The 16,539-nt window shown below is 37.5% G+C and overlaps 1 protein-coding gene across 1 annotated transcript in view; it reads left to right on the top strand.

Moving 5' to 3' along the window:
• The window catches only part of ATP8B4 (ATPase phospholipid transporting 8B4 (putative)), a 160,095-nt gene extending 143,883 nt beyond the window's left edge, over nt 1-16,212 (top strand). The window contains exons 17-19 of the mRNA XM_081831858.1: nt 9,158-9,308; nt 12,225-12,355; nt 14,010-16,212. Of these exons, the coding sequence (XP_081687984.1) occupies nt 9,158-9,308; nt 12,225-12,355; nt 14,010-14,291 (564 nt within the window). The 3' untranslated portion in view covers nt 14,292-16,212. The remainder of the gene's footprint in view (nt 1-9,157; nt 9,309-12,224; nt 12,356-14,009) is intronic.
• Nucleotides 16,213-16,539: the final 327 nt, after the last annotated feature.

Raw genomic sequence — 16,539 nt, 5'->3', positions numbered from 1 at the left:
CCACCCCCCATTCCAGCAACCCTCAGTTTGTTTCCTGAGATTAAGAATTCCTCATATCAGTGAGGTCATATGATACATGTCTTTCTCTCTTTGAATTATTTCGCTCAACATAATATGCTCCAGTTCCATCCACGTCGTTGCAAATGGCAAGATCTCATTCCTTTTGATGGCTGCATAATATTCCATTGTATATATATACCACATCTTCTTTATCCATTCATCTCTCGATGGACATCTTGGCTCTTTCCACAGTTTGGCTATTGTGGACATTGCTGCTATAAACATCGGGGTGCACGTACCCTTTCAGATCCCTACTTTTGTATCTTTGGGGTAAATACCCAGTAGTGCAATTGCTGGATCATATGGTAGCTCTATTTTCAACTTTTTGAGGAATTGGAGGTTTCTTTTTAACTACACATTTTGAGATGAAAACAGAAAGCTTTAATGTAAATGACCAGATGTGGGAGGTTTGCATTCAGTGTCTATAACCTCTGTGTTAGTAGAAACCTCACAATTAATTACTTCTTGGGGTTGAGTGTAGTATGTAAAGAGAAATGATTATACTACTGCTTCTTTTTGGGTTTGGAAAAGAAAAGTTTTCCAATAATAGCAGAGAGAAACTTTCCCATGATTTCTATCACTTAATAACTTCCAGGCTTTAAAGTGAGATTTAAAATTTATTTGGTAATACATATCTGTGAAATTATTCAAGAGGTTCATTGTTATATTTTGGCATATCTGAACCTTAAATTCAGAGAAGCTTTTGTGATAGGGATGATTTTTGATGATCCACTGACCTCAGTGGGCTTCTTGAGTGTTTCTATTTCCTTTTTAATGCAAATGGTAGACAAAACCATTCGATATCGAGTTAGAGTTCACAAAAGCTTTCCTATTCATTAAAATTTGTACCTCTGGATAGATACAGTAGGCAGTGTGACCTGTTTTTTCTTTTGTTTTCTTTTTTTTTCAAGGAGCAGATATCAGTCAAGGACTTGATTTTTAGCGTTTAAATTGCCTTTGGTCAGTCCTTTTTCTATCCTATAAACAATCTTTTTTACAAATATTAGCTGCTCATTTCCAACAAAGAATCTCATTAAATCCCAGACTTTCTCTTCGTGATTCAAAAATAAACATTATGGTAAATGAACCAAATGTAAACATATTGCTTTTAAAGGACATTTCTTCCATTCCTTGATCCATCTAAGTGAGTATTATGAAATCTATACCAAAGCCATCTAACACTTGACATCTTGGGAGTTCATAATTCAGAATCAGACAGGTAGCATCCAAAAACAGAACTAGATTTCTCTACTCAGAAAGTTCTGTTTGGGGTGCCTGGGGGGCTCAGTTGGTTAAGTGACTGCCTTTGGTTCAGGTCATGATCCCAGGGTCCTGGGATCGAGTCCCGTATCAGGCTCCTTACTCTGCAGGGAGCCTGCTTCTCCCTCTCCCTGCTATTCCACCTGCTTGTACTCTCTCTCTCTCAAAACAATAATCGTTAAAAAAAAGATTAAAAAAAAAAAAGTTCTGTTTGTCTCTCTTACAACTAAATAAAGCATGCTGTTGCTTTGCAAACCCTCCATGTCTAGTTCCCCTAGGTTCAATTCTGTGGCAGAGAGGGAACTAATGGAGTGACTTGGAAGCATCTTGCATAGCTAAGACGTTCATTATGATAGTCTATTACTGGGACAAGGTGTGTATCACCTTATAAAAAGCTGTTGTTCCATCTTATAGTTCTTGCTGTTATACTGGACACTCCAACCTGTTTTGTTTTGTTGCCTTTTGATCACTGAGCAGACTCTGGGTATACTGTTATATTTCTAGCCGAGAGAATTAGGTGATCTACTCCTTGCCATGAGGGCACATTTCCAGTTCTCTGGATTCTCCTCCTGATGGGGAGGACAGTTGTGGGACATCTCTTTTGTGGTAACAGCTTATTCACCAGGTCAGGCTTGTTAACTGGTACTCCGAGGGATCATTTGAAAGGTAGTAACTGAGATAAAAAGCCAATATCTAAAGTAAAAAGCAAATGGGAAATATTCTTCAAACTGTCATTAAAATCATCTGCTATATAAGTAAGGATAAAAAAAATTACCTGGAAAAGATATGAGAGGCATTGCATGTTTAGTAAAACTATTTTTTATAATCAATTCTATAATTTTTGGTTAACGTTATCTTTTTAATTGAAAAAAAAGCTTGATATATATATATATATATATATATATCTTTTTCCTTGTCCACAATTTATTTTCTTATATGCTATCATAGCAAGGCCAGTCCTGTGTTTTTATATTGATTTTAGATTTAGAAGCTCTTTTCCCCATAAAGTACACAGTTCTTGTTGGATGTCGTAGTTATGTTTCTCCTTTTTCACAAATTGAGAGACCACAGAAACAGTTTTATTTTAAAAACATGTTTATTCACAAAAAAAGACAGAATTTTACGTTCTATCTTTTGGATTTTTCAAAATAAACCATTCAAAATTTCTTACCTTTGATATCATGGTTTTATAAGAATGATACGGTACTTCCTTAGAGGGGATTCTTCCTTAGGACCCAAAGTAACCATTGGTCCCCCATTTGAGATGTTATGGGTCGGCCTATCTGGGTCTATTTGATTTAGGCCTAATTGGCCATGTGTCTCACCAAGATCCTTTCTCTGCCTTCTATCTCCTCAAGGGCAACCATGGTTCTGCCCAACTAGCTTTTCTGTAACATCAGCATTACCATCTTATATAACCGCTGTGCAATTGTCAACACTATGAAATTAGCATTGTTACAATACTATTAACTGAACTACAGACTTGTTTCAGATTTCCTCAGTTTCTCCATTACCTTTTTCAGTTCCAGGGATCCTACATTGCATATGCTTGTAATGTCTCCTTAGTCTCCTGCAGTCAGCTTTCTATAGTCTTTCCTTGTCTTTCATGGATTTGACACTTTTGAATAACAGTGGTCAGGTATTTTGTAGAATGTTTCTGGATTTGTCTGATGTTTTCTTAGGAATAGACTGAGATTGGGGATTTGGGGGAAGAATCACAAAAAGGTGATATACCTTTTTGTCACATCCTGTCAGGGAGTGTGTGATATCAGCATGACTTATTACTGGTGACGGTGACCTTGGTTACTTGTTAAGATGATGTTTTTCAGGTTTCTCCATTGTAAACTATGTTTCCCTTTTCATACTCTATTCATTAGAAGTGAGTCACTAAATCCAGCCCAGTCCCTTCAAGGGGAGAATTAAGCTCCATTTCTTAGCAGAATTTCAAAGAATTGGCTGTCATATGTTAAAACCATAACAGTATAATTTAAAGTTGATATATCAAACTGGGGCCCAAGATTTGCCCAAGACCACACAGTGACTGCATTGCAGGTTTAGGAGTAGGATCCAGTAGTCTTATTTTCTGAATCAGTGATTTTTAATAAAGGCATTTGTGAGTGTTCCATGAAATACACGGGGCGAGCATTTCCTACAACACAATTATTACTGGGCTACAGGTAGTTAGGCACACTTGGGAGGCAGTAATGCACACACAGAGCTGTACAGATGAGGGGCTGGGTCTCGCCACGTGGTGGCTATGCCCTTCTTGCCATGTACAAGCTGATGTCCTCTAGATCTTACCCACATACTCCTGTCCCATAGATTTCTACTCCACCTAATTTCTCTCTGCCCTCACCCATACCCTCTGCCACTAATTCTGAGTACTGGAGGGTCCTGAAACAGCCAGGAAATTGAGGACATTTTGGCAAGAGAACAAGGTAGGAGAGATCCAGGCTGGAGATGGAGGTCTGGAAGCAGAGGAGGTGTGAGTGAGAATGGACACCAGTTTCCAAGGCATGCTTTGTTTACTGCTGTACTCCAACTTAAACTGAAGTGTCAGACACAAACCAGTTTTTGTTGAGTGGATGTAAGGGCAGAAAGGTATGAAGAGAGAGATGAGAGTTGAGCAAAGGAAGAGAGAAGAATTCGGTTGAGGTACCCAGCTGTCCCTCCTGTTTTAGTCACATGCCCATCTTATCCCTTACCAAAGCAGGCCTTTCCTTGGTGGAAGCCTTCAGAAACATGTGTCCTCATCACTACTATGAGTGGTGTCATGAATTAGGCTTAATCCTCTCAGTGCCACTGTTCAGTAGGTGGTATTGTCCCCTTTTACGAATGACGCTCAGAGAGGTTAAGTGACTTGCCTGAGGTCACAAAGTGAGTCCCAGATCCAGGGTTGGAACCCAGACCTCTCTGACTCCAGTGCTGTCTGGGGCAAAATCTTTTATTCTACAGTAAGGCTGGTTAAAATGCAAATTTTCAGGATATATGAGAACAAAGATTAGATTGAACATAAAGGAAGATATCAGATACTTCCTTGTCTGTATAGAAGAAGGAAGAGGAAGAGGAGGGGGGAGGGAGGAAGGAAGGAAGAGAAAGAAAAGAGAAAAGAAAGAAAAAAGAAAAGAGAGAAAGAAAAGCAAGCAGTCCTAAAGCAGAAGCACTGGGGTTTGGAGAAAAGAGAATCTCTGGAAGAATAAAGAGGAGAGTTTGGAGTTACTGAAAGCAAACTTGGCCCACTCGCCTTTGTCAGGGCTTCTGATTTTCAGAGCAACAACGGCTCCCATTAATTGAACATTCACTATGCAAATGAATTATTTCTCAGATAGTCCCATTCTCTCATTTAATCCTCTTCCCTGTCCTCTGAAACATAAATACTATTACTATAGATAAGAAAATAGACTTGTTAGAGTTCACATCACACAGAAAGTGGCAGGCCAGCATTTGAACACAGATCTGATCTCAGGTCCCCAACTCCAAGTCCATGTGGACCTCCTTTCTTTATAGGGAGAAGTGGGATGCTACAGAGAACTCGTGGTCCACCTCTGTCTTCCACAAGGGGATACCTAGGACACCAGTACCACCCTTGAGTAAAGTGGGAGAGAGACCGTTAATAGATGATAAACGCACAGGTCCTCTTCCAACATGAAAACTTCAACTTGAGCAATGTAGATTCCCAGTTACTGTCGTTTAGTCTTCCACTTACTTTTATTTCTCAGAAGCCCTGAAAATGTCTGCTTTACCATAGAATTCTCAGACCTGAGCTCATAATGTTTATAGCCATGAAAACTCCACAATTTTGGCTTCAATCAGAAACTTCTGTCTTTAATATATACAATAATAAGTTTCAGGAGTTTTGTGAATAAGCTCACTTTGACAGCGGCATTAATATCCTTTCCTCGCTGTCTAAGCTTGACTTGTCATTGGGGTAACAACCCCCATGAAATTTCCATGGTCTATAATTACAGTTATAAATCTTAATGTGTCCTGCTGATGCTATAGGCCAAACTTTAGCAGTCTCTATTTTTTTTTTTTAAATATCAGGGTTTTTTTTTTTTTTTTTTGGTTATTTGAATTATATAATGCTCCTTTTAACATTTCAAACACTATAGAAGTGTTTAAAATAAAATGAACCACTTCTTTTTCTTCCTCATATTCCCCTGGTTAACTACTGTTATGATTACCGTAGCTTAACTCATTCCATATTTTTTCTTTGCTTTGGGACACACACATATGTATTCAAGAAAAAGGCAGCATAGCTAGCATATTATTCTGTAATATGCTTTTTTTTTTTTAATTTATTTTTTTTTATTCTTATGTTAATCCCCATACATTACATCATTAGTTTTAGATGAAGTGTTCCATGATTGTAATATGCTTTTCTTACTTAACAAGATACTCTGAACAGCTTTCCAAACCAACACAGTCAGATCTATCTTATACTTTTTAAGAGCTGCACAGAATTTCACAATATGGATATATAATAATTTATTCATCAGCCCTCTATTGATAGACATTCAGGGTGTTTCTTTTGTTGTTGCTGTTATTGAAACAATGCTACAATGCATATACTAGTATATAAATTTTATGTACGGACAGATAAATTCCTAGAAATGAAATTTCTGGAATGAGAACCAACTTTTACGAGATGATGGATGAAGAATGGTATTTTGTTCTTTTCGTTGCTAGGTCAGAGAGTATGTGCATTTTAAGTTTCATTAATATTGCTATATTACTTTCCAAAAAGGATTATACTTGCAGACAAAAGATTTATTAAAAACTATTAGGTAGCTCCAGAATCTTCAGGAGGGCAAATGAACCAGGGAGAACCACAGCCAAGCATAGCACCTCTGGGAGCAACACCCAGCCATATGGCTGCATTGTTGTAGTGAAAACATGATTACTACCTCTTAACAGCTTGGCTATGATCACACTGGGGTCTGGATGCCAGGTCAGCCACAGATTTCCAGAGAACCACCATGCTTGTCAGATATTGAGAGAAGTGTATTAAAATTTTTCCTTGTGATTACGATTCTTTTCAAGTTCTTGTACTTCAAGGAGATTTTACCTTATATAATTTGAGGCTATGTTATTTGCAATGTAATGGTTCTTGATTGTTATTTGTTCTTTATAGCTTTTACCTTTTTTATGATAAAATGTTCTTAATTAAATTTCATTTTTTTATATTAGTTTTACTTCTGTTGCTTTTCTGAGCCTGCATATACCTGATATATAATCCAGGCCCATCTTTTCATTTTCATTGCTTTCTTATCTTATTCTTTTGGGTTTTCTCCTTTGATAAGGGAGTTAAACTACTCATTTTTATTGTAGTAATTTATATATTTTATCTTGCTCCTTTCATGTTACTTTATGATTACTTTAAATTCTTTATTTCCATTTTTTCCTTTTCATACTCAGAGGCAACATGATTTTTAAATATCTTATTTGTCATAATTTATAAGTTTTACTATTATATTCCCATTTTATTAATGATTTCTCCCATTTTCATAGTCATTTAAATCTCTATTTCCATATTGATATACCAAAATTAAATAATAACTATATCCTTCACCAATTGTTTCACTATCTTGTTCACACCTTCCCTTGTCCACTTCCAAATTAAATAGTTTTGGAAATGTATATACTTATTTCTCCCTCCCTGCTCGTACTCCCTCCCTGCTCCTACTCCCCTCTTGTAAGTAATCTAGAATTGTAGTTTCATTGTGTTATTAAATGCTCCTTTAACATATGTTTTGACCATTGCAGATTTTTTCTAAGTTAATACTATAGCTCATCTTCACATTATCACTCATTTAGAGCCAACTATACATTATAAGAATCATTGCTCACCACCATTTTTATGTTCTTTTCTTCCACTCTTTTGAAGTCTTTGTCCTAATTGAATTTTTATTTGCAGCAATTTCCTTGAGTAATTTCTTCAGAAGGGGACATAGATGTTATACTTTTGAGCTCAAAGCTTTTTTTTTTTTTTTTTCTTTACACTTAAATGATACATTGGATGGGCATGAGATTCTTGAGTCAGAGACTTTTACTTTACGTACTTTGTAAATGTTGTTCCACTATACCCAGTTTTAGTGTAGCAGTTTGATATTAGCTTGATTCTCTTTCCTTCCGAAGTAATATATTCTCTATCTGGAAGTCTGTGTTCTTTGTCTTGGGGCTTCACAAATGTCACTAGAATGGAACTTCTTTAATTTTCCTAGGAGTTTAGAGTGCCCTCTCAATCTGAAAATCTTGCTATTTGTTCACAATAGCAGAGCAGTTTTCTTCTGTCATTTCTTTGATTGTTACTCCTTTCTTTTTCTCTAAGATGCCATTATTTGTATGTTGGGCCCATGGATCTGTAATCTATGGATTTGCCATCCATGTCTCATATCTTTTTGCACATGGTTTCCATTTCTTCAAGTTTTTTGCTCTGTGTTGTGAGATATTATTTCCATTTGTTTTTTCCAGAATATTAATTCAATTCTCATCAGTGACTATTCCTATTTGGTTTCTCTATTGAATTTTTAAATTCAGAAATAATGTTTTTTTCTTCCAGAATTTTTTTTTCTGTGATCTAATTTCATCCCGTTAAGAATTCTCATTACATTTTTTTTGGTTATCGTGCTTGTCTGTCTTTTCCATTAGTTCTGCCTCAATAGGAGCCACCTGTTCTTTTTTTTTTTTTTTTCCTTTTTCTCTCTCTTTTTTCAGTTGAATCCTCTTTAATTGGTTGTGATTTTTCTACTCATACCCACGCAGGTCAGGCTATTGGTGTCTCTTGATGGTGATGAATTGACAGGTTGGAAGGTACCGTTGAAGATTTTGACCTAATGTCTTGGCAGCCAAATAAGCTGGAACACTAGCATCTCTTTGCTGAGGATGGATGGCAGGGCTCTCTGTTCTCAGTGCTCTTGAGAGAAAAAAGCTGTCCTGTTATAACCCCTGCAGTTTATATTCAAGACTGCCAAAATTTTTTTAGTGGGGCAAGATTTTAAAAAACAGTAAACTTCAAGTGGGAAGAGGAAGTGTCTATTTATTGTGTAAGTAGGACCCCCTCAGACAGGTGAGAAATCTGTGGTCTTGAAGCAGACTCTGCTAGAAATGCAAACCTTCACTTGGACCACTTGGGGTCTCAGAGATGCAAATAATGTTGCCAGAACCTACTTGTTTTTCTCTGAAAACTCAGGGTTCATATTTGCCAGTGGTATCCTTGCTTCCCTGATAGTAGGCACTTTTTAGCTGTGTTGCCACAACAAGTTATTGGAAGAGAGAAGAGCTTGTGAACATGCTCCCAGGTCACCATGAATCCTCGCTTCTGAATTTTATGACAAAAGAGGATTAAGGATTTTCTTTGTTATTAATTAAATAATTTAAGAAAAAGCATCAGCAAAATGAGTTAGAATATTGATGTAAAACAGAGTATGCCTATGTAAAATAGTCATGTGAAAACTTATGTACAGATTATAAAATGTTGCAGTGGCTCACTACTGAAGATTTTTTTTTTTTTCAACAGAAATGCTTTAAGAGCAATTTGGAAAGTAACTTTGAAATTAGAAATCATTCTGTTTTCTTATTTCTCACATAAAAGAAGATTAACATTTTATCTCCTGATTCTGATTCAACCTTGGCAGCTATAAAAACTTGCAGATATAAGTTCTGAAGTCAGTTGTCTACCAGAAATGTCAGGTCAGTTCCCAGTGCTGTGCAGAAAATAAGAGTACCTGTGGTTGTTAGATAGGTGCAACCATCTCTTCACAGAGCAGTTCTGGGAAAACATCACTCAGTAAAATGATACTCTTTTAATCCTCAAAGACCTCCCCTTGGCATTTGACTTCATTTACAGATAGCCTTGGATACCAGTTACTGGACTGTCATTAATCATGTCTTCATCTGGGGCAGCGTTGCCACTTATTTCTCCATTTTATTTACAATGCACAGTAATGGCATCTTTGGCATCTTCCCAAACCAGTTTCCATTTGTTGGTAAGTTGAGTCCTATTATCTATGGGAGCCTAGTGTCATGCTGTCATTTATTTGTCTTTGTAATTTATTTTCTGTGTTGGGTGGGACTAAGGATGACTAATAATCTTTTCTCTAGGAATGGAGGGAGCCAGGCATCTGAGGGCTTTCAGGCTTGAGAAGAGTTCCAAAAGATTAGTTTCTGCTGTCCCTGACAGATATAGAAGAATCACTGTGATAGCTGCTTATAAGGTCCCAACAGCCCAGATGTAATAGATTGTCCCTTTGCAAACAAGAGGCATAACACATATATCAGGGCTACCTGAAGGTCTGTAAAAAACATGTATAATAGAGCGAAGAGAAAGAAATCTTAGGTTCTTCCTTTTATCCCACATTATCACCACTATCACTGCCAAAGTGCACCTGTAGAACTTACTTGCATTTAGATAGGAAAGAAATGATGTATAATTTAGAGCAGTCTAAGAATTGCTGGACATTAGTCCATAAGAGGCACAAAGAGTAGCCTCTGTAGTTAGACAGCCAGGGCTCAGGTGTTAGCTCTGCCACTTAAATGCTGGGTGACCTTGGGCAGATTTCTTTTTATTTTCATGCCTTGATGTCTTAAATTATAAACTGAAGATATTAATAGTTTCTATTTTCATAGGAAATGTGAGGGTTACATGAGACAATGCATATGAAATGCTTAGCATGGAGCCTGGTACATCGTACTTTTTTAGTAAGTGGTAACCATGATGATGGTGATGATGAAGATGATGAAGGTGATGATTCAAGCAAATGTGTCTTGATTACTGGTTGGGAACACTGCAGAATGATTTGAACAGCAGATGGGTAGCACAGGAATTCCAAAAATACCTTAAAACCCTGAGATTCTGTAATACTACAAAGAGCGTACATCTGGTTTATCTATGGACTGTACCACCATTGTGTTCCACATTTCAAAATGATTCCCAGAGGGCCACTGAGCTTTACTACACAGTGAGGCTATTAATATACTTTCTCAGAAGTTTTGAAATCTCTAATCTGTGTGAGATAAGTTGGTAACAGTGATGTTTCTCAGTTTGTCCCAACAAACCGGAAAAGAGAGATGCACAGTGTCAACCTTAATCAGGTGAGACTTAATCAGGTGAGACTGAGATTTGCATCCACTAGTTAAGGAATTCAGTCTAAGAAATCCAGAAAAATAATCCTTAGGAAACTGGTTCATGTAGAATGCAAAATAAGAGCAACTGTAGGGTTATACATTTCCACTGATGCAAAGACACCTGAAATTATAATTCCAATTAAATACACATACTTAATAATGTTGTTCTCCATCTTTTGCCTTGCTTTGCATGTACATGGAAATCTTTAAATTGCACCATTCTCACTTATATGTAATATTAATATTTTGTTTTCCAAAAGATTGCAACTATGTAGAAACATGATGGTGATGAATAAGAATAAGCATATTATGAAAGACCTTTAACTATTTCTAGGGTTTTTTTTTTCCTTTATTTTTTCTTTTTATTTTCTTCCTTTCTTCTTCTTCTTTTTTTTTTTTTTTCCTTTTGGTTGCCAAATCTGAAAGTTCAGTGCATTGATGAGAAGATTTCTAATCCTAAGAGCATTTTAGCACGCATAATGAGCCTGGAATGCCTCAACTGGAGAAAGTAGTTTGTGTGGGGACCACTCTCTCCAGCTAAGCACATGCCATTCCAGGAATTAATTACCGAGCTCCAATGAGAATTCTCAAAAGTTAGATCAACATTGGGGTTTAAGAAAAAAAAAATTTTCCTTAGTAGCCAGCAGCAAGCAGGAGTGTGGTTTTAAAGTGAAGCTTGTTTTCCCAGCCATGCCTGGGGGTACTAAGCTTCAGGGAGCTCAAAGAGACATTTAATTTATTGAATCAAGTTTGTTTCTGCCCAGGCAACTGTAATCTACTGCTCTTGGTGGGCAGATTCTATCCTCCAAAGCCAGAAAATACAGACATACCAATCAGTAGCCAAGCCCTCATACCCAAAACACATTCAAATGGTGTTAACACTTTAGCTTTGGGAGAGGAGATGTAGATAATTGGAGGTATTGTGGCAAATCCCTAGACAACCAACAGGGACAAAAGTTTATTTTGGTGATATAAACAGGGTTGACATGTTCCTGTAGAATTTGTCTGCTTAACTGACCATTATTGTTTTGTTTAAGCAAACATTCCAGTATATGAGGTGTGAGTATAAAGTAAGGAAACCGGCTTCAGGCTTGGGAGTGAGTTTCACCACAGTATTGCACTAGCGTGTTGGATGGCTGCATTAGCAGCCTGCCAGTGAGAGGAATGCTCTTTTCACAAACCCAAGAGCATCTCTGATCTCCTTGGAGTCTTGAGTTCTTCATAACCCAGTGAATATCAGAGAAATCAGCAAGTCCCTTTGAGGCAGGTTTTCTGAGGCTGCTGCCTGAATTGTAAAGGTTGGCCCTATATTAGGTAAAGCTCTCCAGTCACCAAAGGTATTAAGATTGTACCTGCACCCCAGACATATGTTGTAGAGTTTTGATATGGCAGTTTTATTCAAGAGTCTGTAAGAGCAAATGTGCCTTTTAAAAATAATGGCTGCTTTGTAGTCAAGGGATCTTGAGGCTCCATGAGAGAATTCTACCTCATGAGTGAAGCTGGACTGAGTCTAGATGAGAGAGCACTTGGCTCTGATTGGCTATCTCCAAGTGATTGGGCCATGAAGTAGTTCCCAAGGGTGGTGATCATACCCCTCTTGCCTTCTCATCACCTCTGAATATACTACTGAATATACTGTGGAAGACACCTAGTGGTTCTCCCTAGGTAGCCCAAACCTCACCATTTCAAAACAGACCTTATGGGAATAGACAAGGAGCCTGTTTATTCAATAATTCAGTATATTTTGTATAATTATGTATATTTTTCCTTAATAATAGGAAATGCACAACATTCTTTGACCCAGAAGTGCATCTGGCTTGTTATTCTCTTAACAACAGTGGCATCAGTTGTGCCTGTGGTGGTAGTCAGATTTTTGAAGATGGATTTATGCCCAACCCTGAGTGACCAGGTATGTTGCAGTGCTGATAAGTACTTGAAGGGCTGATTCTTGGCTCTTGGAATCATGTCCTTCTCTGCCTGATTTCTAAGCCCGGGAAAGGGCTAATGACCTTCCCACTGGAAACACCCATAGGTATACATCATCACATACCAGTAGATGGAACTGCCCCCATCTGAATGTAGTAGCTTTGTGAATGTTAATGAAGAGAAATGTCTAGACTAAATGTGGGTGGGGAGTCATGAATTACAAGTTAAGTTGGGCATTTCTAAAAGTTGACTTTAAAAAAAGAAGCTGGCAGCATTTTGGACAACTATTCTAAGGCAAAGGCAAACTATAAGGAAAGTTACTGATGTGGGCAAGTAGAGGATAGAGTAAAAGGGAGACAAGCAAGGTATGAGGTGAAGGGACTCAGTTTTTGTAGAAGTATGGTAGCAGATTCAGAAACATAAGGAGATGCTACCTTCTGAACAGATTAAGAAAGGGAACAGCAACATGATGAGTGGATGGAAAAATATAAAGTTGAAAGGAAAATAGAACAGATTGTAGAAATCCTTAAACCAAGGGATTAACAGCCAGTATTTCATGAGAAGAGTAGTAGAAGCAAGACAATGTCAAGTTATGTCAGGACCCAGATAGAAAAAAGGAGAAAGAAAGGGGAGATGCACATTTGTGGTGGCATCATGAGAAGGGGCAAACACTGGTGGGGTGAGTGACCAGGCCAATGATACTGAGAGGAACTGAGGCAGAACTTCCCTTACCAGGATATCCTCCACATTCTGAGGGCAAAGCATGTGAAGATTCCTTCTGAAATGATTCATAGTTTCCCCTGTTAGATCTGTCCTTTCCTTTTGGCTCCGTGAGATCATTCTGATGTAAACCCAGAAAATGATGGATGAGCTGAAGGAAAGAAGATGATGCTCATTTCTTTCAGTATGTAGTCAGATCATGATCTTCTGCTTTTAACGGCTTTCTACCGTTAAAGTCGGAATCTAAGAGATCAGCCAGATTAGAGAACAAGGCGGCTTACACCAAACATTGGATATTTTACTCCTCATCTTTACAGGGAAATGAAATATTGGAAACCCACCCAAATGATGTTGAGTTCTTCAAAAGGCTGCAAAAAAAAAAAAAAAAATCCAAAGGAAATCAAAACCCTCAAAATCTCATGATATACTGACCTACCACAAGAGTTGGGAATTTCTGACTCTCATTTTCTAAATTTTCTCTTGGTCCAGTTACTAACGACTATTGGATCGTGAGAATTTCCCTTGAGAGGGAAAAGGCCTATTTTGAGGAAATGGGACTATAGATGGTTATACTGACTGTGTTTGGATGTTGGAAAAGCCTTCTGTACAAAAGTATGTTCCTATTCATTTAAGATGTATGTATAAGAAGGACACAGTAATGGAACTTGTCTTAACACTTCTTATTTAATAGTCTCTTGGTAGTAATAAAAACTGACCAGTGCCCAGTGTAACCTTTTGGGTGGAAAATTTCTTGTTTTTTTTTTTGTGTGTGTGTGAAATGCTTCCTTTTACAATGAAGGTGAGTATTTTGTTATTGTTGATGTTTCTACTGAAAGAGCTTTCTCTTCATAGAGTGGCCCAGGGCCTGGAATCTGTCATTTGGAGGCATCATCTCACTCTGTCTCCTTCCTCTTCAGATCCGTCAGAGGCAAAAGGCTCAAAAGAAGACAAGGCCCTTACGTAGCCGAAGGCCTCAGACTCGCAGGTCAAGCTCAAGAAGATCTGGATATGCTTTTGCTCACCAAGAGGGCTATGGAGAGCTTATCACATCTGGAAAAAATATGCGAGCTAAAAATCCACCCCTAACATCAGGGCTGGAAAAGACACTGTATAATAGCACTAGCTGGATTGAAAATTTCTGTAAGAAAACCACAGACACAGTGAGCAGCTTTAGCCAGGATAAAACAGTGAAACTGTGAGTCAAGATGAATTTGAACCACATAGTGACTTTTCACTTCAGCTAAAGCTGAAATTCAGCTCCAAAGTTTGGGATCAGGGGCTGGGGTGGGACAGATTGCCTCACTTAATTTAAATCTGTGGCAGACAGCTGCCAGTGCCCACAAAATAGGGGTGCACTGTATGGGAAACCAGGCCAGATGGTCACTGTCTAAGTTGTGATTTGCTGGGCAAAGGCCTCACAAGACAAGCAGAAGTTTTCATCAACCTAGATACCAACTGACCTAAACGTGAGAATCTTATTTATGGAGAAAAACTTGTAAATCTGCATATACATTGAATGGATCTTCAAGTGGATAAAAGAGTGCATTCGGAAGGTATACATCCCAGCTGTGAAAAGCATGCTTGTTGACAGATAAACACATGTAAGATCAACTTTTCCCAAGATACATTTTTAAGATGTACAACATATATTATGGTGCTTTCAGACTAAGAGCAGCTTGTGACTCTCTAGTCTTGATATCTACATACCTGTGTTATTACCCAGGACAACACATCACCTTCATGGCCTGAAGAATAGAAAAACATGTTGGTGTTCCTCATTTTTTTTTTGCTGGTCTAAAGACAAAGTAGGTTGGAGCATCTTAACAGTGGGATAAGCTAGGAATTTGGTCAAATGTATTCACAAAGCTCTCAGGGATATGTTCATGAAATGTCCAAGAGAGGTTCTCTATTAAGTATTCCAAACACTTTCCAATGACTTTTATAACAACCTCAGTAGTAACTTACCCTGCATCATCCAGAACCATTAATGAAACCAGCATAGCATTGGGGTTTCACACTTTAATGGTAATATTCCAAATAGTGTATGGGTAAATACGCTCAATATTTCCAATTTTAAAAAGTTTAAACAACCTCTTCAATTACTATTTAAATACTCAGGCTTAAGTCTTTCATAGTTAGTTGCTTTTGATATTTAGCTGTCATGTTTATAATTCAAACATAAACATATGTAGATAAGGTTAGTTTTCTGGAGATGTTCCAGTACAGATTTCCAGTCCACATGTGAATCACCAGTTTAATTCCTGTAAAAGAATTCAGGCAGATTTGTGTTCAGACTCCAGCTCTATTACTTCTTACCTCTATAATCTTGGGCAGGTAATGTGCCTCCTCTGAGACTCACTTTCTTCCTCTGTAAATGAGGATATACTACCTACCTCATGTGGTTGTTTGAGGATTATCAAAGCACAAATTCTTAAATCATTGAAACCATAATTCTCATATGAATGGAGTTACATTTAACTCATCATCAGAATAACAGCAATTTGAAGAGAATGTGAAGAATGGGAATTTAATCAGTAGGAAAGACCTTGATGAAATGAGATTGCAAAGTAAGATATTAAAACTGGTTAGCATCCTACAAAGAAATAAAATTATCACCCTGGAGGTAAATTTCTCTATCAGAAAGTGCAAATAAAACATCATCATGCTTTATCAATTTTCTGTAAGTCAACCTCCAACTTGACAAGGCACCTAATCTGGTCTCTGTTGAATTATTACTCAAAGTTATCTTTCCCAAGAGAGTCAGACGGCCCTTGGGTGAGTTTGATGGATAATAGGCTAGCATGATATTAATAGATGACACAATCACTTTTTTCTTTATATTTTTGTTTTTTGTTTTGTTTTGGGGGGTGGTTTTTGGTCATACTTTCCTAGTCTGGGATAATTTTTCTGAATGGGATCAAATGAGATATATGTGAAAGACCCTAATACAGTGTTTTAATCATAGTAAATACTAAGGTATTCCTTTTCCACACATGCCTGCATGGATTTACCCAGATACTAGTTTTCAGTGTCAAACTTGTCATTAGTTTCACTGTGTTTGCTTGCTTTTTGTAACATTTTTGAAAGATTTGAAAACCTTTAATAAATGTTTTGGCACTATTGGTGTTTGGTGTTGTGTGTATTCTTTATTGGGAACTCACGGGGGAGATTTTTTGTCACATTGGTCAACTGATTTTTTTTTTTTCCCCCTCTCCTTTACATGCCTGAGGAAAATGCATATCATTCCTAGGATCAGAGTCAAGAATCAAATGAACTGATTGGACCGCTGTGTGAGGAATGGGAGAGACCATGTTTGCGAGTTTGCAAGTTCAGTTCAAATTAAATAAGGCTGTTTAAAAAAAGATAATGTGGGATGATTTTGAGAGAAACACATATCAGTTTACTTTGGCCCCATGAAGTCCAAATAAGCTGCCACACCCATTACGA

The sequence above is a fragment of the Leptonychotes weddellii genome, chromosome 9 (genome assembly GCF_054177405.1).
Source record: "Leptonychotes weddellii isolate Sample4059 chromosome 9, ASM5417740v2, whole genome shotgun sequence".
Taxonomy (NCBI): Eukaryota; Metazoa; Chordata; class Mammalia; order Carnivora; family Phocidae; genus Leptonychotes; species Leptonychotes weddellii.
This window is presented reverse-complemented; position numbering and strand designations above follow the sequence as displayed.